This window comes from Talaromyces stipitatus, genomic scaffold (genome assembly GCF_000003125.1).
Source record: "Talaromyces stipitatus ATCC 10500 scf_1105507295523 genomic scaffold, whole genome shotgun sequence".
Taxonomy (NCBI): Eukaryota; Fungi; Ascomycota; class Eurotiomycetes; order Eurotiales; family Trichocomaceae; genus Talaromyces; species Talaromyces stipitatus.
This window is the reverse complement of record NW_002990113.1, coordinates 2075248-2101891: the sequence shown is the minus strand read 5'-3', so window position 1 is coordinate 2101891 and position 26644 is coordinate 2075248. Positions and strand designations below refer to the sequence as shown.

Below are 26644 nucleotides of genomic sequence, written 5' to 3'. Positions count from 1 at the left end.
TCATACATGTAAGCCAATTGGCTTACCTCCGAGGGAAGAATGGCACTCCCCTTCAAACATGGAATGTCAGCGCCTATAACGGCACAACAATTTTTCAAGAGTTTCCGAGAAGCATGGACGAATATCTTACCTCGGTATCAGCGCCCGCCGCTGAATCATATACCGCGCCGAATAGGTACACTTTATATTTATTGATCATGCTTATAATATACTAACGACTATATCCAGGTATCGCGGTCAGTGGTGGCCCTGATTCCATGGCTCTGGCATACCTGTGTAAACAATTGCAGGTCACCCGGCCCGAGCTCGAATTGGAGATGAAAGCATTTGTTGTTGATCACAAATTTCGCGAAGAAAGTACTGAAGAAGCCCACAAGGTGTCATCATGGTTATCCAATATGGGTATGCTCTACCTATCTTCCTGGTATAAGGCCTGATGACTAAGTTCACAACATACAGATATCCTATCAGAGGTATTAACCCTAGACTGGGAAGCAGGGGAAACCCCAAAAAAGAAAATGGCCTTTGAAACCCTAGCCAGAACAAAACGTTATCAAGCACTGGGCAAAGCATGCTTTAAGAACCAACTCAACACCTTATTGATAGGTCACCATTTGGATGACAATGTCGAAACAGGATTATTGAGGATGACACCCACGGCAAAACTTGAAGGGTTAGCTGGTATAGCCCCCGTGGCACGTATTCCCGAATGTCATGGATTGTGGGGAGTATCTGAAAGCGGATCATTCGAGACAATACGAGGACGGCAACGGAGCTTTGAATTTGATCTCGACGAGGGCAAATTGACTCATTTCTCAGCGGATGATTGGAGTTTTACCATGGCCACCGGGGGTATATTGCTTTGTCGACCGCTTCTACCTTTTTACAAAGCTAGTATTTTGGAAACCTGTCGGGAGGCTAATGTGCCCTATGTGACGGATCCGACGAATTCTGATCCTACGCTTACGATGCGGAATACGATTAGGAGTTTACTTGAATCTGATAAATTCCCACGTGCCCTTCGACCTGCTTCAATGAGTGCGTTTTTGGCAAATAATCGCGTCTCCCTTCTTGATATCATGAGTGAGACGGATAAACTCCTTCGGGACTGCCAACTATTGAAATTCTACCCCAATTCCTCGACAATGGAAGTCATATTTCCGACGTTACCTGTTGATTCACCAGATGCGCAAAACATTCGCATCCTGGCTGCTGCACTCCGTCGTATCACGAATTTGATCACTCCGCGTCCCGAATTGAAAAATCAAGCTCTTAGACTATACGAGAGATTCGCACAGGATATATTTACAGGTCAGCAGAGAGACGATTTCACTGTCGCGGGTGTACATTTCAAACTGCAGGAATCGCCTAATAATAAAGAGGGTGGTGTGCTCTTTGACAATATATGGCACATTTCGCGAACGCCGTTCATGACGGGACAAGAACCTGTCCTTGAAATCGATAATTTGAGCGATGAATGGTCTGCCCCGGTACTATGGGATAACCGTTTCTGGCTCCAGTTCCGACTCCATCGCGAATCATCTGATAAGCCGGAATCCGGCTCTGCAGAAGCTGCATCATCATCTGATGCAGCCGCCGATAAAAATATCTCAGAATCCTACAATCCACGCATCACAATCCGCCCCGTCAAGAAAGAAGACATGATCCACATAAGCCAATACTTAAAACGAATCAAGAAAAACTTCCAATTTGCGAAATGGGCGCCGAGGAATTCCCGCTTCACATTACCCGTCATCACAACAACGACACCATTGCCAACTAACCCTAACAAGACCATCGCAATGATAAACAGGAAAAGGAGAAAGACTGGTATATTGAAGATTCAAGGTGATGTTCCTCAAGAACGGTATATTGGGTTACCGACGTTGTATTTCATGGATATGCAGAGTCAGGAGGGGGATGTTGGGGTCAAGGTTCAGTGTCGTTGGTGGTATAAGCAAGTTGATGCTGAGGCGTTGAAGTTGATGAGTTGGCTGGCTGAGGATCATCAGGAGGTTGCTGGATATCATGCCCATTACTAGATGACTGACCTTCAAAAGCGGACATTGTATGATTAGTCGATTTTTAATGGATAAAGAATTGTAAAATATTGATTGATTAAAAGGTACTGTTCCAAGTTGACTTGTTGGTAATGCAAATATTGACAAAGTAATGTAACATCTACATTTCGAGAATGAAAAGAAAATGAAAGAATACAAGAAAAAAGAAATAACCCAGTATCCTGCCCGGTACGCTCAAAAGACCGACCAAATAAGAAAATCAAGAACCCAATGATGATAATGATGACAGGTCCGTGAAGATGGCGCTCGCTGTTTACCAATCAAGAGTAATTCTAACAGAATAAGGGAAAGAAGAAATGAAATGAAAGGAATCCCCAGGTCATGGTCATGTAGCTGTTAACTGACTACGCGTCAGGTATTTCGACAACTTCCTTGGCAGAACTAGGCAAGTCGATATCTGCTCTCACTGCTTTGAGACCCCCGACTTCGCGCTTTAGTCTCAAATTCTCCTTCTTCACGCGGCTGAGTTCCTCCAGTGCAGTCTTCAACTGCGTCTTGAGAACGTCTTCGCCATTGCCTGCACGAACTTCTTTCACAACCTTACCAAGCTCGGTGTTGAATCTTTCGTACAGTGCCTCATTTTCTGCACTGAGCTCTCGATAAAGTTCGTCTAGCTTCTTTGCTCGTTTCTCGCTCACAAGCAATCCAGTTTCCACGTCTTTCTCCAGGTTCGCAGTTCGAGTATTCACGTCAGCATTAAAAGTGGAGACCTGTTGCTCTAGATTGCGAATACGACTGAGCAAGGCTTCTACCACGGAAGATTGGCCGGTTTCTGTTGGTGACGAAGTTTGAGTAAGAGAAGCCAATTCTTGTCCAACTAGCTGCAACTCAGACCGGAGGACAGACTCTGCGTTGTTTTGAGCTTGCACAGTACTCTGAAGACGATCGCGGAGCTAAGCATCAGATTAGTATGTGGCAAGATGAATTGGGTCTATAGAGAATCGTACTTTTTGAGGGCTTTGCATTCGTACCCTTTGGGGCTTTTGCGGCGAGGACAAAGCTCGCTCACGTCTTCCTGGGAGATCTAGTCCGTGGGATGTGACAGGCCGGTCTTTGAATTGTAGTGAATATCTGGATGGTTGCGGGATACTAGTCAGAGTATCTGATCGCTTTTTGCGCGTGTATGTCGGGGACGCTGGCCCATCGCTCTTCTTGTTGACAGGACGTTCCGTAAGTTTCGGTCTCTGGGGAATGTTTTCCTTTTGCATCGGTGACCTCAGGACTACAGGGGAGAGAAGACTGCGCACAGGAGATTCTGGGCGTTTAGGAGAAGTAGCTCGGATAGGAGGACGAGAAACCTGTGGTATTCGAGTAAGCGAGTTCTGTTTAGGGCTCTCGGGGTCCTGTAATTGAGCTATGCGAGACATGACCTCCGACTGAGGACGAGGCTTCGCTACTGGGGTCACTGGTTTAGGTAACTCAATCGGTGACAGGGCGCCAGGAGGTGGAGGAGTAGACAGAGGCGGCAGATCAGACAAAGAGCTCCGTCTTTTCTTCCTGCGTGCTGGATCCCTTTGCGGAGTGATAGGCGTTTCATGAATAGCTCCGAGAACGGAATCATCACCATGTGCACTTCCAGGACGGCGGATATTGTCGTCTGATAGAAAAGCTCCATATACCGTGGGTCGTTCACGAGTTGCCGGGCGTAACAGTTCCGCAAGCCTCGAATCCGTGTCGGTGGACTTTGAACGGAATAATTGTAGCCTTCCATCCGATTCTCCGCTGTTTTTGGTCTTGCTCCAAGTGCGGATGAGGGAGCTGACTTTGCTTTCTCCTTCAGAACGAGATGAATTTTCTCTGTGGCCAAATCCCAGTCGCTTTCGGAAAGACGAAGCGTTAGACCCCACAGATCCCGTGTAGGAACGTGGCCTGCTTGGAGTCCTTTCATGTGATGTTGAATGGCCCAGTGATTCTTCAAATAGATTCTCAAAGTCTTCGACAAGACGATCGAGCAAGGATATGTACTGCATAGGATCTTCATTCTCAGTGAGCACTTCGGCAAATGCTACTGTCAATGCACCCCTATCGCCATCATTGCCAGAGGCATCCAGGAGCTCAGCCAGAAGACGAATCGTTGCAGTGAGGGCACGGCGATTCTGTGGACTAAAGTCACCAAGAATCGTGCGGAAATAGTCTTCAAAGTCCCTTGGGAAGGAAGAATCATATTTGTTCTGAACGGCACTCAGAACCTCAGGGGCGATCATGGCGCCAATCAAATCCTTCCATGCGTGATGGATGAATGTCTCAAATGCCACGAACAAAACATCAACAGGGACCTCTGCAGCAGCTTGAAGTTTGGCAGGATCTTCGAGGAGAACGTTGTACAGTTCATTCACCATAGCCTTGTCCGCATTTGCTCGAGTTCTCAAACTACGCCCTACGATGTTGCCACTCCGCAAACGTAGAGCGAGGACGTACGCATTCAAGGTCTGCTCCAACTTCGCGAGCTGGTCGTCTTGAGCAAAGCTGGGAGGACCAACCACCGAGATTTTGGGAGGAGCTTCATCTAGCAATCCAGGTGAAGTTACCGGTCGTCCAACAGTTTTTGGTGACATTTTCGGAATATCGCTAAGAACTAGGGTCTGCGTAAATGCCTTCGATAACGAAGGGGTATCTTTAGCCTGACTGCTACTTCCCCAGAGATTTGAAATTAGTTTCGTAGGAGACGGAGGCCGGAACCCACGCCCAACTTTCGTCTGGGATATGATGTGGTTGCCAATCTGGCGAAGTATATCTAAGTTCGAGTAGACCGACGATTCTGTCAAAGTCCGGTTCTGGATATTGTACACCGCAGGAAGTAGAGCACACACTAAGTCTTTTTAGCATACTATAATTTCAGAGAGCTTAGGGAGATCTCACATCTTGACGTTAGTGTCGCTATAAATGCACCAGCACTAACTGTATCGACGACAGTGTTGGGAGTCCCGTTGATGCTACTCACTTCCATTCTGTACATATCGCTGTCCGCCGAACTCACGGATACGATTACATCTACTGATGCGTTATCCAGTGTCTTGGTGCATATCGCTTTTGGCGTGTCAAAGACGATCCTGATCCGGGAGCACCCAGACCGTTGCATTGATCCATCGGTGTCTTCCTCAAATACCGGAGCGAGGATCCCAAGAGTTCCAGCTGGTACGTTAGGACTTCGCAAAGTCCATTTGGTACCTTCCCGTTCCCGCTCTGAAAAGCGGCCCTCGATCTTGGCTTTCAATATCTCTTCAATAAGCCGGCTCGCTCGCCCTTCATACATACCCGATAATTGAAGCGCATGTGGTGTCATCTGAGGAGATTGCGAGGAGCTGAAGGGTAACGTGCTAGTAGGCATCAGGTAAAGTATCTGGCCACCACTCGACTGCGCACAGAGTAGGCTGTTTAGGTCAAAGGCTCTTAGAAACCTGAACTGAGGGCCAGGTTGCGACAGGGGTTTTTCGCTGTTAGTAGTCGGCTGCTTCTCCAGATCCGACAAGAGCGCACGAGCTGTCATATTGCTCCCGGGGTATCGAGACAGCAGAATAGAGTAATTTTTGTAGACAAGTACAAGAGTAGTCGTATTTTGTGTCTCCTGCCGTTCTTGTATGTTGTAAGGTGGAAGGACTTCGGTTGTATCAATGGCGTTGATTAGGCGCCCCTGAGGGATAATAGAAGGCGGCCAATACTCAACCAGACTCATCACTCGTTTGATGTTTTGGCTATGATCTGTATTAGCTGGCGTGTCGAGGGAGCAGATTTCTTTGATAATATCTCGTGCTTTGAGGAAAAGCCGAACAGATGGATGAGTGGCCGGTATGTTGCTTGTCATGGTGTCAATAAGAAGGCTATATCTGGGCAGCCGCTGGACAGGTTCCATGAGTAGCGATCGCAATTTTTGTTCGCCGGTCTCGTAAACTCGGCGCGAAAAGCTCGATTGATCGTCCTTCAAGAAGGAGTTTAACGTCTGAGTAAACCCGTTGTGAGCTCTCATGTAAGCAGCATACGGCTCGGAGAACCGGGGAAACCACTCAATGAGCGCATTTGCAAACGACATTGATCCCATTATATCTCTGTCTTGCTCTGAGATTAAGCGTCCGGATGCCGAGGTTCGTAAATCCGTATCTTCTGCAAGGCTCGTGAGAGCATCCTGCTCAGTACTCTCTAATATTTCCCGAATCACACTCAAAAATCCCATGTTAATCTGTAGGATCTCCTCCAGACATGGCGGGAACAATTCAGCCAAGGCAGTCTCGTCAGGGCTGGAACTGGATGTGCTTTTAGATCGGGCTTTCTGCTGGAACTCTTGAACAACATTGTGCACTAAATCATAAACCTTGCTCACATAGCGCTCCTCGGTATCAACCACCTCGCACATGGCAAGACGCAAGGCTTCTTTTTGACCTCTTGTGAAAAGGGTGGATTTGCTCAGGTTTGTCGGTTGCGACGGCGCTCGTCGAAGTCGGGAGGTTGGAAGGAAAACTGGGTCGCCAAAAGCTTCGATCAATGAAGTAAATTTTCCATATTGACCATTACTTGCATTGTCATCCAATACTTCGTCTGCTCCCGTCTCATTCTGGTCTTGTTCATGGATTGTAGGCGGTACGATTGAACCCGAAGGCAGCATAATATCAATGTCGATCCACGGAGCCTTCCTCTCATCATAGGCAAATCTAAGATCGCGTACGATCTCGGCAGTATTATTGATTCTAACCATTCTGTTGGTGAGGTCAGCAGCATGGACCTCTTCGAACAAACGTGGTAATCTCCCGGTTGATTTGCTGGTCTTTGCAATCTGTTTTAAGCACTGCTGGGCGGGCTGGGGTATATCGTTGAAATATCTGAGAAGACTGACGGCCACTCCGCGATATATCTCGTCTCCTTGTTTCTCGCGGGGGAGCTGATGGACTGCGCTGTAAAGTGGCGCAACCGGAGACGCGATGATGCGGGGATAGCTTCTCAGGCCGGCAGCGCTGAAGATATGTGCTTGGTTTCTCGTGCTGCTTGTGCTGGAATTAGTTGTCGCGACTGACCCATAGAATATGAGGACAGAGGACAAGTAAGGATCAACGACATGGTAGAGAGACAGCTGCTCCAAAGGCAAGTCTGCCAGGGAAGGGGAAATCGTCGCCATGCCCGCCTCACTCGTAGCTTCCGATGCGACAACGATACCAAATGGCTGGAGCCAGAGTCATGGATTGACTTGAATTTCAACTTGGTCACTCTTTAATTACTCAATTGGCGCACTGTTTCCTCCTCTCGTATTTGTCCTTTTTCGTTCTTGTCTCCCAGCGCATGTCCCATACAAAGCCACGACGAAAGCGCATTCAACGCGCGCTGCGGTGTTAGATGGAGATAAGATAAACAAGATGCGACGACGACCCCGAGACAATGTTAATGCTGCCAAGAGTCAGACAACAGACATCCCTCCAAAAGCAGCGGATTATTTCCAGAGGAACATGATTTCTTTCTGGAGAGACAGAAAGCATGCAACGTCAGGAATCGAGGAATCAGGTCTGTTATTCAGAGTTGTTGATGAGAAAACAACCTTATTCTTATGGACCAGCGGCGCGACGGCGGGGCGCGTCTCTTAGCTTTACGCTGGTTTACAAGGGTCGCCACCAACAGTGTCACAGCAAATAAATAGTCGGCCAGACCTGAAGCTTTCAGGTACAACTTGTCTGTCTGTAAATCCTATAGATCCACTACACGATTGGCCGAGTTCTTCAGGATATAATTGGGCCAATCTGGTCGATAAGAGGAATGCAAAGAGAAAGGGCACCATTGGATCCAACAAAGAGTTGTTCCTGAATGGGTTTGACCGCTCTTCTTGACAGCCTAATTATTGCTTCAAGATGCTCTCTTTCGATGGCTCATACAATAGTGTCCCACCATGTAAGGGACTGTTGTAGTCGGCCATAGCAGCTGGCACCACGACAGCCAATACACCTTCGCTTCTAAGGTAATATAATACATAACTATATCGAATACATGGTTGAGAATTAGCAATATAGATGCAAAAATATTTATCATAGGGATATGCTGTCTCAGAGAAAATAGGGAATGGAAACTAAGCTAAACCCAAACGGGAGCTATGCGGGCACGGCGGAGCTAAAGACTCAAAAGTAACAGATGGCAGATTCGTGATTCCCATGTCGTCTATGCTTCGCCCCTCCACCGATTGCCTCCATGATGTCGGAGTATACTCTGCCCATATCGGTGGACCCTGTGTCCCTGGTGACAACAGAATGCATCACCGTCACCTCGGCCATGCGAAAACACGCCCGCTGGGCTCACTCCTCCGTTGCTGCCATTTTGGGCGGCAGCGGCTCGACCAAAGGAAGCGACCGCGATATGACAGCCTCCCCCCTCCCGAGTTCGAGGAATAGCATCGCGAGCAAGAGCGATAAGTCACAGGCAGCAGATGGGGATTATGTGCTGGCCAATCGATGGGGGTTGAGGGGCAAGAAAGGGAAGAGCATTCAAGACAATCCATTGATATCCGCCTTCACTCGGTTGCGAAGCGATTTAAAGTCGTGCAGAGATATCCGAACCTTTGACGCTCCTGCACTGCTACATCCTTTCTTACAGGTCATTCGCTCTTCGTCTACGTCCGCGCCAATCACCTCCCTCGCGCTGGTCGCAGTCACCAAGTTTCTCGCTTACGATATACTCAACCGTCACTCTCCCCGAATCTCGGTGGCCATGCAACTTCTATCGGCCGCAATTACACATTGCCGCTTTGAGGCGAGCGATACCGTTGCCGACGAGGTCGTCCTGTTGAGAATACTGAAATTAATGGAAGGAATGTTGTCACGACCGGAAGGCGAGCTTCTTGGAGATGAGAGCGTCTGTGAGATGATGGAAACGGGATTGAGCATGTGCTGCCAGAACCGTCTATCAGAATTACTGCGTCGATCGGCCGAAATTTCCATGATCAATATGTGTCAGGTGATATTCGTGAGGTTATCGGCAATCGACATTGAGGAAGTCGGTGACGATGCGCAGAATCAGCAACGGCAGACCGAGGACGATACCGCCAATCTGAAGATGGACCCTTCTGTGGATGGAGATACAGTCATACCCCAGCATCCGTCAACAATGGGATCGGACACTATACTGCCCGAGAAGGAAGAGAAGGAACGTGCAAGTAATGACGACCCTAATCTCACAGCGAACGGCGATACGTCGGCAGCATCGGCAACTGAAAATGAGGAATCGGATGCGGCTGAAGTGCGACCATATGGCATACTCTCAATACGAGAATTATTCCGTGTCCTAATCGACCTCTTAGATCCCCATAACCCACAGCATACTGATACCATGCGGGTCATGGCTCTACGAATAATCGACGTCGCACTCGAGGTCGCTGGTCCTTCCGTTTCCCGTCATCCTACTCTTGCAGCACTTGCCGAAGATGATCTATGCCGTCATCTCTTTCAGCTAGTACGTTCAGAGAACATGGCAATTCTCAATGCTTCACTCAGGGTGGCTGGAACGTTGCTCTCAACTTGCCGTTCAGTATTGAAACTGCAACAAGAATTATATTTGTCATACCTTGTTGCCTGTCTTCATCCTCGAGTCGATATTCCAAGGGAGCCTGGCATCAACCCATCGCTATACGAGGGCGTTCCTCAGGCGCCAAAACTCGTCAAACCCTCCCCATCACAAACTAGCAGCGGCCGCTCAACGCCCGTTCCAGTGAAGGACAGGCAAAAACTAGGATTAGAGGGCGGTTCCAGGAAGCCCGAAGCTCGAGAGGCTATGGTGGAAAGCATTGGTGTCTTGGCTCGTATGCCCGGATTCATGGTGGAGTTATTTGTGAATTACGACAGTGAGGTAGACCGGGCAGATCTTTGTGAGGACCTAGTGGGATTGCTTTCTCGAAACGCATTTCCGGACTCAGCTACCTGGAGCACTACGAACGTGCCGCCTCTCTGCCTCGATTCGCTTCTCGGCTATATACAATTCATCGCCGATAGGCTTGATGACGAACCTCAATATGAGGGTTATCCAGACCCGGAGAAACTGAAAAGTCAACGTCAGAGGAAGAAAGTCATCGTACGAGGCGCCACTAAGTTCAACGAAGACCCAAAATCGGGGATTGCGTATCTTGCTTCCCAGGGTATTATTGAGAATCCCGAGGATCCTGAACTTGTCGCTCGCTTCTTGAAGGGTACCACCCGTATCTCAAAGAAGATTCTCGGAGAGTTCATCGCTAAGAAGCAAAATGAAAAATTATTAGCAGCCTTTATAAATTTGTTTGACTTTGCTGGCAAGACCGTCGTCGAGGCTTTACGTGAACTTCTAGGCTCGTTTCGACTACCGGGTGAATCTCCATTGATCGAAAGGATAGTGACATTTTTCTCTGAGATATACATGGCAAAGGCACAACCTGAGGGAATTGCCGACAAAGATGCTCTGTTTGTTTTAATATACGGCATCATTATGCTCAACACAAACCTATACAATCCCAATGTGAAGAATGCAGACCGCATGACTTGCGTGGATTTTGCAAGGAACCTCAGGGGAGTCAACGGCGGCAAGGACTTTGATCAAGATGAATTACAAAACATCTATGATTCCATAAAGCAGAACGAGATTATTCTTCCGGATGAACATGAGAACAAACATGCATTTGATTTTGCCTGGCGAGAGATGTTGATGAAGACCCCAGCTGCCGGAGAGTTGATAATGTGTGACACCAACATTTATGACACTGAAATGTTCGCCGCTACTTGGCGACCTATCGTTGCCACTCTTTCGTACGTCTTCATGTCCGCATCTGATGATGCGGTGTTCTCGAGAGTGGTCCAAGGTTTCGACCAATGCGCCCAAATTGCAGCCAAATACGGTCTTACAGAAGCTCTCGACCGGATCATTTACTGTCTTGCCTCAATTAGCACACTGGCCACGGAAACCCCGCCGAGCACTACTCTCAATACTGAGGTCCAGGTGGGCAAGAAAACAGTCATGGTCAGCGAGCTGGCTGTCAAGTTTGGCCGAGATTTTAGGGCTCAGTTGGCAACTGTGGTTCTCTTCCGAGTCTTGACTGGCAACGAGGCTACCGTTTCAGAAAGCTGGAAATATGTCATTCGCATTCTGCACAACCTATTTATCAATGCGCTCATTCCACCATTCGCGGATAACCTTATCTCCAGTTTTGACATTACGCCGATCCCCCTCCAGCCTCCATCACAAGTCGTCGAACGTGACTCTCGAGGGGAGACAGGTTTACTGTCAGCCTTCACTTCGTATCTGTCAAGTTATGCTGCAGATGACCCGCCAGAACCGTCAGATGAAGAGCTCGATAATACTCTTTGCACGATCGACTGCATAGACGCTTGCAGAATCAACGATATGCTAAATAACCTCAAGTACGTTACATTCATATCTCTTTACAATGTTCTCCGCGCTAACTTCCGCTAAATAGATCACTCCCTCAATCTTCATTGTCCAACCTTGTTGATGCTCTGCTATTGGAACTACCGGAAGAGAATGCCTCCGCCGTTATTGTGGTTAAGACCGAGCGCCCATCGTCGGCAGGACCCCGACCTGCTAGTGTCAAGAGCGACTTGACATCGCCTGGCTACAATCCTGGCATGCTGTATACCTTAGAGTTGGCTACTGCTCTAGCTCTTCGGGATGCAGAAACCATAGAATCCGTTGGCGAAAATTTGGCCGGTTCTCTACAAGGCATCGTCCGAGATGCAAGGAATGTTCATCCCCTCATAGTTTCACGAGTTTTATACTATCTGCTCAATCTCCTCCGGCTTAGCTATGTAAGTTGTGTCCTCGAAAACTGAGATACGAGTTTAGCTCACATGTTCTAGGATCAACCATTTATGCGAGTGCCAGTAATCTTACATGCTATTTCCAGTTTTGACCAAGATATTCTGGAGATGTCAGCAACACCAGTGCTTAACAGTCTATCACGATGCATTGCTGAATCAGAATTGTTGAGGAGGGAAATAATCATATCGCCTGATTTTTGGTCCATCTTACAACGTCTGCGCCCACAAAATACATCCGCTCCCATTGTTTACGAGATTCTCAAAGGCATTATTGAGAGTACCCCGCCGGCAATTTCGTCTGATAACTATGAAGCAGCTGTTGCGCTTGCGAATGACTTTGCAAGTGCTGGAAGTATAGGAGCTGCTGAAGAGCGTAGGCGAGACGCCAATGCTCGTCGGTCAAGAGGCGCTAAGCCTGAAAAGCCAACGTATGTTTCGCCGTCTGCTTTGATCTGGTTAATGACTAACAGAATTAGTGAAAACGATACGGTACTAAGAGGTATCCATGCGATTGATATCATCTATCAGATGACCAGCCGCACGCCCAGCTTGATCCAACAGTCTCATCTGGAAAGGAGTGAAGGTGAGTGAAAACTTCGACCCAATTTTACTGCAGAATAGGCATGTCTAAGATTGTACTAACATGCTTACAGCTTGGGCTGCCTACTGGTCTCCAATCTTCCGATCCTTGACGATGCAATGTACCAACCCTTGTCGGGATATCCGACATCAAGCCGTTTCAACCCTTCAGCGTTCTCTCGTGTCTCTGGAATTTGCTTCTGAAAATGACGACAAATGGACATCGATATTCGAAGAGGTCCTATTCCCTCTCATATTACGTCTGCTAAAACCTGAAGTATACCATTCGGACCCCATAGGAATGAGCGAGACTCGCGTTCAGGCTGCCACACTTGTGTGCAAAATATTCCTGCGATATCTGGACCAGCTATCCAACTCTGGTGGTATGCTCGATCTATGGCTGAAGATATTGGACATCCTAGACCGGATGATGAATAGTGGCCAAGGCGAGAGTCTGGTAAGCAATATATCTCATTTCCTTCCCTCCAAGTCAGATACTAATTAGTAATTGATCATACAGGAAGAAGCAATTCCCGAAAGTATCAAGAATATACTTCTAGTCATGGCGGACAGCGGTCATCTCAGTCCACCCCCTTCCACCGACGAAAACAAGCAGAAGATTTGGACCGAGACCAAGAGACGCCTTGACCGTTTCCTACCCAATCTCTTCAATGAATTATTCCCGGTCTCTGAATCTCGAAAGGATGTGTCAACCGCGCCCAGCAAAGAGAATGAAGAAAACGGTCAGACTTCCACACCATCTAACGGCAGCGAGTCGAATGAAAAACAGGAGCAGACATCACCATCACCAAGTCCAGCTGATGTAGATTGAACCTTGCTCAATCATGCCGCTTTTTCGGACCAGAAAGTTATTACTCTCCTCCCTGAATCATATTCAGGGCTAACGAAATGTTTGTAAATAATGAAAATCATACGCATTGGATTGGGATATACTCAAAACATCCATTCTCCTTGAAGTTTCCATCCTTTTTCTTCTTGTTCTTTTTCTTTACTAATATCCTGGACTCTCGTCACCTTATCCCATATACACCCATTGCATCATGTTTCTTGTACTATGAGTTGTCTACTTTTTTTCTCGATCAAAATATCAGCGTGTCCCTCTTTCCTTTCTTTTGCCATTTCTGAAAGAGACAAAAAATCGACAACTATTATGTATTTCTACAATCTGTCTCGAATCATTCTTTGTTACATAATGATACTCACAAATTATCTACGATACGTAAATGGAATTCTTTTTCGATATTGTGCCTAGAATTGTCGATAAATACTTGCGTTCCGAGGGATAGCTAGCTACATATCAGACAAATGAAATTCTAGCGAGACAGGATGGTAGAATGGGTTAGGGACTTTCATGTCCTGACAGACTAAAGCCGATTGTGAAAATGACGCCGATATCCAGTATGCAGAAAATAGTGTAACAAAATGAGATTGGGGCAAGTATTGAAGATAGGAAGGATTATGATAACCAGCTGTGGGCCCAGTAGCAATCTCGATGGTAGTTCGTGGCTTTCAGCAGATGGTACTGTTTTACAAGACAAAGCTCGCTTCTAGAAGAAACGGCTAGTCTTCCATATCCTCGTCATCATTGAGATCAATAGCATCCGGATTAACGTTTGCTGGTGGCGCAGTAGTAGCCGCAGCCGAAGGCCGGTTCCCACCTTCTGGTCCGGTGCTGGCAGCGACGAAGCCGACGGGGGCTCGAGCTTGACGTTCCAATGCTGCCATTGCATCTGCACGTTCTTGATCTTCTTCTTCTCTTTCTCCCTTACCGTCTGTCTCGCCATTCTGTGCGCGCTGTTGCTGACTGCGGGCGATAGCCTGGGAAGCGATGAAGTTGACGTCCGTGCTGTGATTCTGGTTAGTCAAATGAACAAATAAAACGAAGGAAGGGGTGGGACTTACTTGTACTGAGCTTGGACACTTCGCTTGATTCGTAACATCTCCTTGAAGGTATCTTCGTTACCGTGCTGCACTTCGAATGCTTCCCATTTCTGCCAGAAGCCTGCATTGGTGCGCGGGTCGCAGAATTGGGAGGCATGGCCATAGATAGCACGTGCACGATCAATCTCTCCAAGACGTCGTTCCATCTCAGCAAACTTCAAACACATATCCTTGGCTTCGCTGTCCGGCAATGCAGCAATGGCACGTTCGTAGATCGGGCGGGTCGATGTCAAACCAAAGTTGGATGCGGATTTAGTTATGTAGAAATTGAACATTTCGAATCGATCTTCGTCCGATACTGCTCGAGTGGCACGTTCATAGATACGCATAGCGTGTCTGGCAAGACCACGCTCTTCTTCTAAGTTGCCATACATGAGGTACAAGACCTTGGCGAATTTAGGAGGACAACCATCCAGTGCTTGTTCGAAAAGATCCCGGAGCCGTTCAATACTCATCTTTCGATCCACCGCTTTCGTTAGGTACAAGTTCCAAAGCTCGAATGCCACAGGGTAACTGAACAAGTCCAGTCCACGCTCGTACACTTTGTATGACTCCTCAAAGTACTTGTTTTCTTCCAAAAGATTGGCGTAGTTGACAACGGTCTGTGGTGTAGCGATTCGAAGCTCGAAGATCCGATCGTAGATCTTCCTAGTTTCATCAAGAGTGCCAACACTCTCAACAAGGTCCACATAGAAACTCCAAAGTTTCCAGCTCTTGTGTACACGTTGCTGAGGCGATAGAGTTTCGTCAAAATAGTCCACTGTTGACCGCTTCGGAGCTTGGGTTGCTTTAGCCATGATACTGACAGCTCTATCGAAATTCTCATTACGAAGTTCCATCTCGGCCCATTCACACCAAGTCTCCGCCAATTCTGCTACTGTCTTGAAAGGCACTTTAACCGCCTTGTCAAAGATGATTCGTGCTGTACCGATATCTCCTCCCTTCTCATAGAATTTCGCGTAGTTAACCCATAGTTCATGAAACTTTCCATGAGCCTTCTTGGGATTGATAGCAGCTATGGCAGCGGTGTAAGTATTGACGACTTCGGTGGCATTGTCTCTCCACAGTCCCACTCGCTTCTCCCATTCCACAACGTTGTTCGGATTCTGTCGGAGGAGAACATCATTCACAAGGAAAGGGCGCCTATCCATCAACTGTTCGAACCTCAACAGACGCAGATCAAGATCGAAGTCTGCATCTTCGTCAACCTTGCCTTTCTTCAAACGAGCCGCCGCCTGGTCCATGAGTGTTCCAGTTATAGACTCCTCGAATTCGACATAAGAGTCAAAGATCATGGTGAAGTCCCGGACGGTCATGACGCTAGTTATACCCTCTTCAAAGATATCTCTAGCTTTCTCGAAGTTGCCCTTAGTGATCCAGTACGTTGCTAGACCCACCCATAGTCTGCCTCGTTGGTCAGGGAATCGAAGAGTACCGCTCCGAATGATGGCGTTAACGTCAATTCCTCCGCTTCCCTGCGTATCAATGTACTTTGCCTTGTTCACTAGAAGCTCAACCATCTCAGTCCATAGTTGGAAATGGCTTTTTCCTTGCTTTGACTGAAAACCTGAATCATTAAGAATTTCCATGTACTTCTTGATGGCTGAAGTGAAATGTCCCTGGTCCACAAGCAGATCTATGTAGTCCTCCGCGTTTTCAGGGTGAACTTGCATGTACCTCCGCCATATTTGCACTGCAGTCAATCCGGAAACGGAGCTGGCAAACGACTTGAAGAGCTTCCAGATACGGTTGTGCTGGGTGATTGGCAAGGCACGGAGAGCGCGATCAAAGGAGCGACGAGTATAAGTGACGAGGGGCTGCTTCAGCAGGAAAGAGAGAAACATCTCCCATATCCGCGGCATCTTGTTGAGAAGCACAAGGGCTCGTTCGAATAGCGCATTCACTTTCTGATATTCCGCACGATGTATGGCAGGATTGCGACCACGGAGATGGTTAATCCTGAACTCTAGATACTAGACGAAGTGTTAGTAAACATACTCTTTCGAAGAAAAGTTACCGGACAGAAGTGTCAGACATACCATTTTCCACAATTTGTAAGATCGGGGTAGTTCCTTGCAGGCGCGCTCCATAATCTACATTATCAGTCAGTAATGAAGACCAATTTTGACAGAGATACCTACAAAAGACTGCTCATAAAGCGTCCCATTTTGGCGCTTGTACTCGATATAGGACAGCCATGGCTTGATACTGCCAGGATCTCGCAACAAATCTTGCTCATAGATGGTGTCCTCATTAGACTGAAAGAAAATTAATTACTCTCTCTTGGGCGCGGTCAATACTGGGATTGATACTCACGATCAGGTAGAGATCTGGCTCTGCCGCTGATGTTCGCTCCATCTGTGCGTGATATCGCTGCGATCTAGGAGGCAATAAGGCTCCTGGCATGTTTGCCAGGCTCACGGGAAAGACCGCCACGCGATCGATGTAGCGAAAGGCGGACGATGCTTGGACGGAGTGGAATTCTCGAATTTCTTGTATCGGACAGGTCCTGCAACTTCTTGAAGTGAGATTGGAGATCACGTGGTTGACCAACAGCGTTGGCGTCACTTTGACCTTGGCGCCTTAATGATGCCTGGCACATGTGTCCAATGAGAGTGCAGGGGCCCGAGCTTCCGCATATCAATTCATCCGTCATCGTACAGACAGCATCGATATCAACGTGTTGTCTAGGTCAACTAGGAAACAGGTATCTAATTGATCCGCAACAATGTCTGGCGCAGTGGTGAGTAAAATACTCTAGCAAAAATCTTGGGTTAAGATGCTGATCCATCTCAGGGTCGTGAAGCTGTCTTTCCGACCCGCCAGTCGCTCGGGTTGATGAAGAGCAAGCTCAAGGGTGCGGAAACCGGCCATAGTTTGCTAAAGAGAAAGAGCGAAGCATTAACCAAGTACTCATCCTTGTCTGTCTACATAGTATGATAATTACTAACAAGTACTCTCTCCACAGACGATTTCGCGGTATGCATTCTTCAGTTGAAACTAAGCATATCCCCGCATTGCAGCTAATCGGACATAGAGATCACGAGACGAATCGACGAAGCAAAGAGGAAGATGGGCCGTGTTATGCAGATTGCAGCTTTCTCTCTAGCTGAAGTTACATATGCCGTTGGAGGAGATATCGGTTTTCAGATCCAAGAGTCGGCGAAGTCAGCTCGCTTCCGGGTCCGAACAAAGCAAGAGAACGTGTCCGGAGTGCTGCTCCCGCAGTTCGAGAGTGTTATCGCAGAGAATGCAAACGACTTTGGCTTGACCGGTCTCGGCAAGGGTGGACAGCAAGTGCAGCGATCACGAGAGACATATGCACGGGCAGTAGAAACTCTTGTCGAGCTTGCCAGCTTACAAGTGAGTTTGCTAAAATGATGGTCGACCAGTACGGAATCTAATTATGCAACAGACTGCATTTGTCATTTTAGATGAGGTCATCAAGGTGGTGAACAGAAGAGGTATGTACACTACTCAGTATGCGAGCTTAACATAGTGCTAATCTTTTATCTAGTAAATGCTATGTAAGAATTTTCTGAGGACGTATCAGACTTGATTCTGGGCCTGATTCTAACATGTCACAGCGAACACGTTATCATTCCCCGTACGGAGAACACTATAAAATGTCGGTGGAATCTCCTATGCTCTAATTCCAAACGTAGCTAACCAGATCTAGATATCAACTCGGAGTTGGACGAACTTGATCGCGAGGAATTCTACCGATTGAAGAAAGTGTCGAATAAGAAGCAAAGGGACACGGCCGCCCAGGATGCCGAAATCCTTGCAAAGCGACAACAAGAAGCTCAGCAGGCGAAAGCAGAAGAGTCGAAGGGCGACGTTGCTGTTACAGCGACAGAGGAGCAAGCTCCAAGCGATGTGCTCGGACAAGAGGACGAGGATGTCATCTTTTAACGGTTCATTTTGAGCTCATGTAGCCATTTTACTCGGATTCACATTCACGGCGCTTGTCTAGGTTGTTTTCATTTATATTCACGAGTTTATATTTCATCGTATCGATGATTATCTTTCACACTCCTTGGCTTTCCCTCTCTTTCCCACTCACCCCCTCGCCGCTTTTACTCAGTGAGTAGAACCAAGCACATTTAGATCAATGAGTCTTAAATAAGGCTTCGCATTTGGTCGCCTTACTTGTCAAAAATAGGCCCCTAATGGGGGGAAGGGTAAGCAATCGAACATCAGGATAGTATGTGGGCTGTGCAAGCTATATTCTGTTTACTCCAGGTTCAATCCTGAATACGTAGTACCTAAAGAATATGGAATGCCAGACTTCGTATGACGGTGAAAGAAAAGCGACTAGCAAGTTTTGTGTGTATTGACTTCTCTCTGTCCGTCTGTGTACATGATTTTTAATCTAGACATTTTGGTAAGGTGATTTGCGATCTCTCATAAGGGGCAAATTGAGGCATAAATGATGGGGATAATCTGACACGTTCCAGCACATCCTTGTCGACAGCCTAAGACTGGTCGTTGTGATGGGTGCCTACAGTCCCAGCCCCTACTTGATCGCGTCCTTTATAACTCTTCTGGACTCTTTGTGCTCAACTTTACGGACGCCTTCGTCCTTTTTCCACGTCCAAGATGGTCAAGAGAACTTCGGATGAGAACGGGGGAGAAGGTGACATCCATACAAACGGAGGCCCCACGGCCCCTTTAAAGATTCCTCTGCCACTATACAAGGCATCAGTCAAGGAACCCGCAGAAACAGGCACCATCAGAGTCAGTTCTTCAATAGCCGATATCAGTGACGCGATAGTTCAGCGGACCAAGAAATGCCTTCAGGGTGCAAAACCACCCCAGTACGCTAGAAGCGAAAGAAAAAGCAGCACTTCACTTGGCGTCGCGGTTGATGGGACAGTACAACATATCGCAAGCGGAGATCCTTACTCACGAGCCGCCTTCTACTTAGGCGCAGTATGCTGGGCTGAGTGTTGTATCAATTCAACGCGTCGACGGGGATCCGTTCAACTCTGTGCAGCAGCAGAGCTATGTCAATACCATTAGCGCCGCCATGGAACGCTTCTTTGACTGCAAGTCATATTCAACTGGCACATACTCGTCTGTGGACTGGACTTTCTGCGGCATCGCAGAAAATACGGTCGCTACTGCCATGTCGTTCGAGACGGGGTAGAATTGCAGAATGGGCTAGGCCTGATAGGGGTGTAGGTGACAAGAATAGCTACTCTTTGGGTGTTTCCGAAGGGCTGTACAGAATGGCAAAGAAAGAGACAGATGATGAGGAATTCCATGCAAAGAAAGCGGAGAATGACGCTATCACGGCCAAGGTGAAGCACGAGGAAGCTGAGAGACAGGCGGAGTTAGACCGTTCAGCCCCATTGTCCGAGACTCCAAACGTATCCCTTCCCCCCGAAATACCAACATATCCCGATGGTACGTTGATATTAACGGCAGCCGCGCCTTTTCCCCGCTTCCAGATGATCTCGTCATTAGGACATCTTCGATTCCGGAAACAAATGAAGACTGCAAATTTCTCGACGCCCCCAGCTCCTTGGATGAGGAAATTGAAGATAGTGGCGATGATGGCGTCGAACCCGACTTCAAAGTGGAAGACGAAGACGACTTGAACCCGTTCGGAGGTTTAGACGAAGAGATTAGCAAGCTTATCAAGCCTGGGTCCCCGTCATCCGAAGTCTCGTTTAGACTATCTTCGTCAACACGGCCCTCCCCGGTTCCCCTAAATACTGTGTCTTCTTCACTACCGGAGCGAGAGCAGACGCCGGCTGTTCCTACTGAGATGAAGACAGGGGGAGCTGGAACCGGAGTTCAAATGGGCTTCACACATGCAACTCATCACCTTTCGCGCCACAGCCGGCAAGATCGCAGAAGAGTACCTCAAAGGCAAAAGTGTGAAGCTTCACCACCAGTCAGTTCGAAGCAGAGAGATACGGAATTGGCACGCATACAATCAGGGAGTCAAGGACAGCAAGAATATTGATGTGCGTAGGAAGAGGATAGAGGAATCAGCTGTGTAAATCCAGTTGTCTAATGGGAATCGATCAATAGGAGAAAACAGGTGTGGGAGGATACAGATCTGTGACATTTGCAACCAGTATGTATGGCGACCTATCCATTCTTGGATGCTAAGAATCCTTACACCTCAGTAGACAGACAACAATACACTGAATTACGGGTCCCGCACCAATTCCTCGCCGTTTCTCACTGTTTCTCAACAGCCAATTCATGGTTAATGGAAAACAAAGCACCTTATAAACCAGGGTTATGATCAGGACTATAGAAAAGTAATTTCAAGGAACCAACAAGGCCTAGGTATTATATGAACTAGATAAAGTGCTTCCAAGGTTAAATAGATGCACTAGCTAATCAGTAACACTCACTGAGTAGCTCAGTCAGCTTAAGCTGGGTGTGAGAGCTCAATCTGAAGGTATTCAGACAACTAAGATGACTTGTCATTGGGGGAAAATGAAAGAAGTGAAGGAACGCGCGAGGCTTTTCCCACTTATCAACAACACATTAGCGCAGTCTTTCGCGCATGTCACATCCCTGTTGCTGGAAAAACCAATCTTCCTACTCCTGTCCCTGTCACCCCCGGCTACAATTCACTCAGTGAGCCTAACTCACTAAAGCGGCCGCTAACAAGAAAGGCCGGGCCGGAATATGGTACGTAGAGCTACTAGGTATTCAAGGCACATATTCATCACCACAAAAAAGACCTCCTCGGTAAATATAAAACAGATACCTTCATAGAATAACCAGAGAACGCCACGCAAAAGTCGAAATCATGCATAAAATAGCCTCATTGTCGCTGGTATGTCACACGAATAGGCTTTGCATTAGGCCCCATTGGCATTCCAGATGTCGCTTCTTTCGCACTGATTGCTCCGGCCTCGTTTTCATATTCAACGAAAGCGATACCCTTGCGGCCTGGCACCAGACGCACTTCACGGAAACCCTCAAACCGACCGAATATACCGGCAAGCATATCAGAGTCGGCATCTTCTGGTAACTCTCGTAAGAAGAGAATCTTGTTCGGAGGTAGATATTCGTCTGGTATAACTGCGGTAGTTGCTGCACTGGTCGGCTTGAGGCCAGTCCCACGAGCTGCCTTTGCTGGCCTTCCAGCCTCGGCTGGTACAGGTACCACACCGGCAGGTCGTTTCAGTTTCTTTTGCGCTTCAAGCGCCTCTTGGGCATGCTTTCGCTCTAAAGAAACAACGGGATATCAGCAACGTATTCACGAGATAAAAGTACCAAAATGCTTGGATGGACCAACCCTTCTCCGCCAATCTCTTTCTCTTATGAGCCTCCAACTCCTCTGAACCAGCTTCCCGTAGAACTGTTGCGTCACTCCTCGTCTTCGCAAAGTCAAGATGCATAGGTTTTCCTAGTAGGTCGAACCCGTTGACTTCCTCGATTGCTCGCTGTGCAGACTCGACATTGTCGAACACGATGAAAGCTTGTCCCTTTGCCTTCAAATTCTTCTTTGCGACAATCTCGAGTATCGTGCCATACTCAGAGAAAATTGCGGTGAGGGCTTCTTTTAATTCATCGATTTTGACGCGCTCTTCTAAATTATGTACCTAGACAAGAGACAGTTAGAATCCAACACGGAGATTCGTGGAGCTCCACAACTCACATAAACCCTACAGAAAAACAAATCAGTAAGTGAGCATGTCAACAGATGGAAAAATGGGACATACGTAGGATTGGGAGGGATCCCAGAGCCCGATGCAGCTGCTGCTGCCATGATGTTTGTGGGAAGTCGCAAGTATTTCCGGAAATTTCGGACTCAGACAGCTCTTGAGGTTCGTGATATTCCGACAGACAGATCATTACGGAGTATCTGATTAAGGTGCTGAAGTGAGCATGGGAAAGAGGCTATAGAGCAAAAGATCCCAATCCTTTTCAACAAGCATCATTGGTCTAGTGGTAGAATTCGTCGTTGCCATCGACGAGGCCCGTGTTCGATTCACGGATGATGCAAAGCACCTTTCTTTTTTGTCTATTAGTTTTACAATTTCAGGTATTCGTTTGAGGATTCTTATTTTCTTTCTTTTTATTATTGAAATTAAACTTGATAAAGTGGGTTGTACTCTGTATCTGTCGTCCTATCCTTTAACTTGTTAGCTCTTCTAGGTTTGTAATGAACCAATCACGTGGCACGATACGTTAACCGGAACTGTTTATATATTTCCTTCTCGAGTCAACCAACTGCGCGATTATTTGTCGTAGAACCTCCAAAAAGACGTCCGAGGACTATAGCGCAAATGGACGCACCCGATGACAGAGATATCAGATTTCAACGCGCATCTGGGGATCTATTGAAAGAGTTCGAGGACAAGTTGACCCCGCTGCTATGGAAGCAAAACACAATCCGTGGACAGTCTCAGAAGACTGTGCATAGATGGTCGCAGGTACCGAAAGAAAATCGGCTGATTGAAGTGGTAAGTGACTCCCCATGCGATAGTCATGGGAACAATAGTTAACTTTTAAAATAGCTCGAAAGATTTCAAGAATGGCCTCAATTGCTTGATTCCAAGCTCCAGCCGTTCCTCAGCCAACTGGTCGACGCATTTCTTGTCTATCTGACGAAGAATCGTCAATTTTATGGATCGACTAAAGGAAGAGCCCCATCTCAAACACAGATTGTCCCTTTGCCGAGGTCAATATGTAGAATTATTTACACCTTCTGCAAAGTACGCGGCGTCAAGGTCATCAGCCGCTTTCTAAACAATGAGCCCAAGTATCTGGACCTGATGCTTCGTGTTTTCATCGAATGGGACTCCATAAAATCCGACGAAGAATCCAAACTTGCAGCAACAGGAATCAATGTACAGCCACTTCGATGGGAGGAACGTTATGTCATGCTGCTTTGGCTCTCTCATCTACTGCTCGCACCCTTTGATCTAACATCCTTGTCATCCGATAATATCCCAGTACCGTACGACGATGTGGACATCCTGGAGTCAATTCCATTGACCACACCCAGAATTGCCAAAGCTATCATCTCTATCGCTGTCCGCTATGTTGTCACTGCGGGGAAAGAGCGAGAGGCAGCAACGCTACTTCTCGCCAGGTTGGTCTTGCGTCCGGATATGCAACGACTTGGTCTTTTGAATATATTTACGGACTGGGCTTTTTCTGTTATTCAACCACCCGTCGAAAGCGAAACACTACCACCTGTGTATACTTGCATAGGTGTTCTGTCTTTTCTCGCCAGGTTGGGTGTTTCCGGACAGGTAGAGGACCTCGCCCCATTGGTCACCAAATTGTTCGACAAGTCGCTCCGTATTGCACAGGGGAACTCGGGAATCTGTACAAACATTCGATCTTCTGCTTCAGCGCGAAAGATGCTCATCAAAATCCTCCGCACCTCTGCAACACTCGCCTTGACTTTAGCGGAAAAGGGCGATCCGCATGTGCCAGAGGATAAAGTGTCATTCATATTGGAAGAATCAATTGATTTCTTTCTAGTGACATTAGCCGACAAGGACATGCCTGTCAGATTTGCCGCAAGTAAAGCTCTTGCTGTGGTAGCGCTAAAATTGGATGCGGATATGAGTGCTGATATTGTAGACGCAGTGACCGGCTCACTAAATGAAGACATCCTATACCAGAAGAACGATGGGGGTCTTGTCACAGCACATGAAGCGCAGAACATGAACATGAAAGACTTGAAGCGTAATTTGAGTGCTGTTGATCCGCACCGCTGGCAGGGGTTGATCCTCACACTGGCCCATCTTCTGTTCCGAAGAGCTCCTCCGCCTCGTCAACTTCCCGAAATCCTACAAGGCCTTGTTTCCGGCTTAGACTTTGAACAAAGATCAGCTACTGGTAGCTCCGTTGGAACTGGTGTTCGTGATGCATCCTGCTTTGGTATATGGGCCGTGTCACGCAAGTATACCACCAAGGAACTGCTGTCCCTAAATACTGGTACCGTCAAAGCACCTACGGAGCAAGAAGAGCGTGCCATTTTACAAATGCTAGCTGTGGAATTGGTGTGTGCTGCTTGTATAGATCCATCCGGAAATATTCGTCGTGGTGCCTCTGCTGCATTGCAAGAGTTGATCGGCCGCCATCCTGACACTATCCTCGAAGGAATTCCTCTAGTGCAAGTCGTGGACTACCACGCCGTGGCACGACGCTCGAAAGCTATGATTGAGGTTGCGCAGGGTGCTGCACTGATTGATAGTGCATATTGGAGTCCTCTCGTCAACTCCTTACTCTTCTGGAGAGGAATTGGATCGTCGGACGCAGACTCTCGGCGAACTGCAGCTACAGCACTCGGCGAACTGTGCAAACAAGATTCATTCAAATCAATACAGACTGTACTTCAGCGGTTGAACTCGCGGCTATTGACTATTGCACCTACTGATGTGGAAACTCGCCATGGCTGTCTCTTAGCTTATGGAGCTGTCGTGGATGCTTTCACTTCTGAGTATGAATCTAACTTAAAACATGAAAACGCCGAAACTGTGAAGGAGATGATCTTGCAGCTATGGGAAGTATTCAACTCATCGCATGGCCCAACGAAGAACGATTTGACTCAACAGAATGCACGACCCGAACTTACCGCCGAGGCAGTATCGTGTCTTATTGCATCTCTTGCGCGTGCTACAGGAACATTCTCGCTTGACAAAAGCGTGCCTGAATCTCTTCTCCTGAAAGTATTGAATACCATGTTGCTTTGTGTATCCCGCGGCGAAGACGTAGCAATCAATGCATCTTCCGGAGCTGCATCACAGCTGTTCCGCATCCTCCCCTTGGAGAAACAGGAAGAAACGGTACGCGGCTGGTTTGCGAATATCCATGCTAGTTGGAAATCTGCTAGTGGCCGTGGTCAAATCTCTGCATTGGGGGCTGTGTTCCATCGCTTGCCATCTAGTAGCAGTATTCGCGAGTATATCATAAAGGAGTTGATCCATTGCACCAAGGATGAGGAGTTTATTGAGAAGAGAGTATCTGCCGTTCAATGCCTGGCGAGTGGTGTTCTACCCGACATTCGTGCGTCACTCATAAAATCCTGCCTATTGATCAAAATTAACAGTTGAATCAGAGATATCGGATTCTCTAGCAGAGCACATTGTCGAATTCCTAACCGACTACACGACTGATCGACGAGGGGATATCGGATCATTCATCAGAATAGAAGCTATCCAAGCAGTACAGGTCATTCTAGATCAGACCAAAGCCCAAGACACGGCAGACGGTACCTCTGCATACATCGATCGGTTCATTGGGTGTCTGTGCCGGTTAGCAGCGGAGAAGCTGGATAAAGTCAGATTCCAAGCTTGGGTTTGTTTGCAGCAATACTGGGGAGATGCTACTCATCTGCCAGCCATGGAAAGGTATACAAAATATCCACCTGATCGCGATACACATACTGACTTGGGAAATGGAAAACAGGAAATTCGAACATTTCAGCCAAGTCTCCTCATTCAATTACTTTCACCAACTACTCAAACTCCTACAGGTGGAAAATCTCCGAAGACCGCTCGTGCAGGGTCTCATCACCTCAGCCAGCGCTGGAACCGAGGGCTTGATTCAATCATCCCGCTTTGCGCTGATCGATTTTATCGAAAATCAGCCCAACCGTGAAAAGAAGTACGAATGGGTCAACAAGCTCATCGAGAATCTAGTCTCAATCCTCGAGACGAATCTGGTCGATGATCGATACACAATTCCCGCATTGGAAGTATCTGCTTTCTTCTTGGATACATACATCTCCGAACCGTTGGTTCAAGCAAACAAACCCTGGTATGGAAGACTCCTGTATTCTCTAGTTAAACGACACGAATTTGTTAATTCCAAGCTGCTAGTCTCAAAAAGCTCTTTCTCCTAACACAAAAAGCACACTTCAAATCATCCAATATCCCTCGCTTGGAGGCAGCTATCAAGGTATACGCATCACTCTCACGAGCAACCGACTTAAGGGTAGATGTCCTGAAGAAACTCACTGCGATGTTGTTACATCCTTATCCAAAGGTGAGAACTCACTTAACCTTCACTCCCCTTCTGTCGCGACATAGTAGGCTAATTGGTTGGAATTTTGATACAGATACGTATAGCAGTCTCTGATTCATTGTTCATGACGATCCAGTCTGATTTAGTTAAGAATGAGGACTGGACTGTACCACCGAAGGAGTTGAAGGTTGCTGTTGAGAGATTACGAGGCGAATTATTGAAAGGTCATTAAATGTCAACCAGACAAATAAAGTATGGACTGCATACAGATGATACATTCTACTCTATCCTATG

At 47.4% G+C, this 26644-nt stretch overlaps 9 protein-coding genes and 1 non-coding gene across 10 annotated transcripts; 7 read left to right on the top strand and 3 right to left on the bottom strand.

Annotated features, from left to right (window-relative positions):
- Positions 1 to 39: 39 nt before the first annotated feature.
- TSTA_067070 (PP-loop family protein) lies at positions 40 to 2042 on the top strand (the record flags this gene model as incomplete). Its single annotated transcript, XM_002340611.1, has 3 exons — positions 40 to 175; positions 229 to 402; positions 460 to 2042. 3 exons carry the CDS (start codon positions 40 to 42, stop codon positions 2040 to 2042), a joined length of 1893 nt encoding a protein of 630 aa, XP_002340652.1.
- On the bottom strand, positions 1908 to 7185 carry TSTA_067060 (Rho guanyl nucleotide exchange factor, putative; the record flags this gene model as incomplete). Its single annotated transcript, XM_002340610.1, has 4 exons — positions 1908 to 1998; positions 2052 to 2974; positions 3029 to 4890; positions 4941 to 7185. 3 exons carry the CDS (start codon positions 7183 to 7185, stop codon positions 2426 to 2428), a joined length of 4656 nt encoding a protein of 1551 aa, XP_002340651.1. The 3' UTR covers positions 1908 to 1998; positions 2052 to 2425.
- Positions 7186 to 8243: 1058 nt separating this feature from the next.
- Positions 8244 to 13686, top strand: TSTA_067050 (guanine nucleotide exchange factor (Gea2), putative; the record flags this gene model as incomplete). Its single annotated transcript, XM_002340609.1, has 6 exons — positions 8244 to 11428; positions 11485 to 11833; positions 11885 to 12273; positions 12322 to 12428; positions 12499 to 12881; positions 12945 to 13686. 6 exons carry the CDS (start codon positions 8244 to 8246, stop codon positions 13254 to 13256), a joined length of 4725 nt encoding a protein of 1574 aa, XP_002340650.1. The 3' UTR covers positions 13257 to 13686.
- A 275-nt stretch (positions 13687 to 13961) lies between these two features.
- Positions 13962 to 16792, bottom strand: TSTA_067040 (DNA repair and transcription protein (Xab2), putative; the record flags this gene model as incomplete). Its single annotated transcript, XM_002340608.1, has 5 exons — positions 13962 to 14291; positions 14348 to 16359; positions 16426 to 16479; positions 16528 to 16644; positions 16703 to 16792. 5 exons carry the CDS (start codon positions 16790 to 16792, stop codon positions 14006 to 14008), a joined length of 2559 nt encoding a protein of 852 aa, XP_002340649.1. The 3' UTR covers positions 13962 to 14005.
- Positions 16793 to 17060: 268 nt separating this feature from the next.
- On the top strand, positions 17061 to 18716 carry TSTA_067030 (vacuolar ATP synthase subunit D, putative). The gene is made up of 8 exons (XM_002340607.1): positions 17061 to 17129; positions 17183 to 17295; positions 17355 to 17365; positions 17424 to 17749; positions 17802 to 17850; positions 17904 to 17913; positions 17974 to 18014; positions 18066 to 18716. The coding sequence occupies exons 1-8, from the start codon at positions 17115 to 17117 to the stop codon at positions 18299 to 18301; spliced, it is 801 nt and encodes a 266-aa protein (XP_002340648.1). The 5' UTR covers positions 17061 to 17114; the 3' UTR covers positions 18302 to 18716.
- Positions 18717 to 18750: 34 nt separating this feature from the next.
- Positions 18751 to 19538, top strand: TSTA_067020 (uncharacterized protein; the record flags this gene model as incomplete). The annotated part of the gene is made up of 2 exons (XM_002340606.1): positions 18751 to 19264; positions 19323 to 19538. The coding sequence occupies exons 1-2, from the start codon at positions 18989 to 18991 to the stop codon at positions 19536 to 19538; spliced, it is 492 nt and encodes a 163-aa protein (XP_002340647.1). The 5' UTR covers positions 18751 to 18988.
- Positions 19539 to 19620: 82 nt separating this feature from the next.
- Positions 19621 to 20400, top strand: TSTA_067010 (uncharacterized protein; the record flags this gene model as incomplete). The annotated part of the gene is made up of 3 exons (XM_002340605.1): positions 19621 to 19798; positions 19843 to 20111; positions 20173 to 20400. 3 exons carry the CDS (start codon positions 19621 to 19623, stop codon positions 20398 to 20400), a joined length of 675 nt encoding a protein of 224 aa, XP_002340646.1.
- Positions 20401 to 20674: 274 nt separating this feature from the next.
- Positions 20675 to 22197, bottom strand: TSTA_067000 (U1 small nuclear ribonucleoprotein, putative). The gene is made up of 3 exons (XM_002340604.1): positions 22083 to 22197; positions 21660 to 21966; positions 20675 to 21589 (listed from the first exon to the last, which is right to left on the bottom strand). Exons 1-3 carry the CDS (start codon positions 22131 to 22133, stop codon positions 21183 to 21185), a joined length of 765 nt encoding a protein of 254 aa, XP_002340645.1. The 5' UTR covers positions 22134 to 22197; the 3' UTR covers positions 20675 to 21182.
- A 101-nt stretch (positions 22198 to 22298) lies between these two features.
- TSTA_066990 lies at positions 22299 to 22369 on the top strand. Its single transcript has one exon. It is a non-coding gene; the product is annotated as a tRNA-Gly (tRNA).
- A 284-nt stretch (positions 22370 to 22653) lies between these two features.
- Positions 22654 to 26582, top strand: TSTA_066980 (tubulin-specific chaperone D, putative; the record flags this gene model as incomplete). Its single annotated transcript, XM_002340603.1, has 6 exons — positions 22654 to 22830; positions 22885 to 25390; positions 25443 to 25734; positions 25793 to 26143; positions 26206 to 26371; positions 26445 to 26582. 6 exons carry the CDS (start codon positions 22654 to 22656, stop codon positions 26580 to 26582), a joined length of 3630 nt encoding a protein of 1209 aa, XP_002340644.1.
- Between the last annotated feature and the right edge of the window lie 62 nt (positions 26583 to 26644).

Coding starts and splice junctions, on each gene's coding strand:
- TSTA_067030 (XM_002340607.1), top strand. Junction 17,750..17,801: donor TCGAGCTTGCCAGCTTACAA/GTGAGTTTGCTA, acceptor ATTATGCAACAG/ACTGCATTTGTCATTTTAGA. Junction 18,015..18,065: donor TACGGAGAACACTATAAAAT/GTCGGTGGAATC, acceptor AACCAGATCTAG/ATATCAACTCGGAGTTGGAC.
- TSTA_067000 (XM_002340604.1), bottom strand. CDS start 22,133: ATGGCAGCAGCAGCTGCATCGGGCTCTGGGATCCCTCCCAATCCTACG. Junction 21,967..22,082: donor TCCCTCCCAATCCTACGTAT/GTCCCATTTTTC, acceptor TCTCTTGTCTAG/GTACATAATTTAGAAGAGCG. Junction 21,590..21,659: donor AAAGAGATTGGCGGAGAAGG/GTTGGTCCATCC, acceptor TTGTTTCTTTAG/AGCGAAAGCATGCCCAAGAG.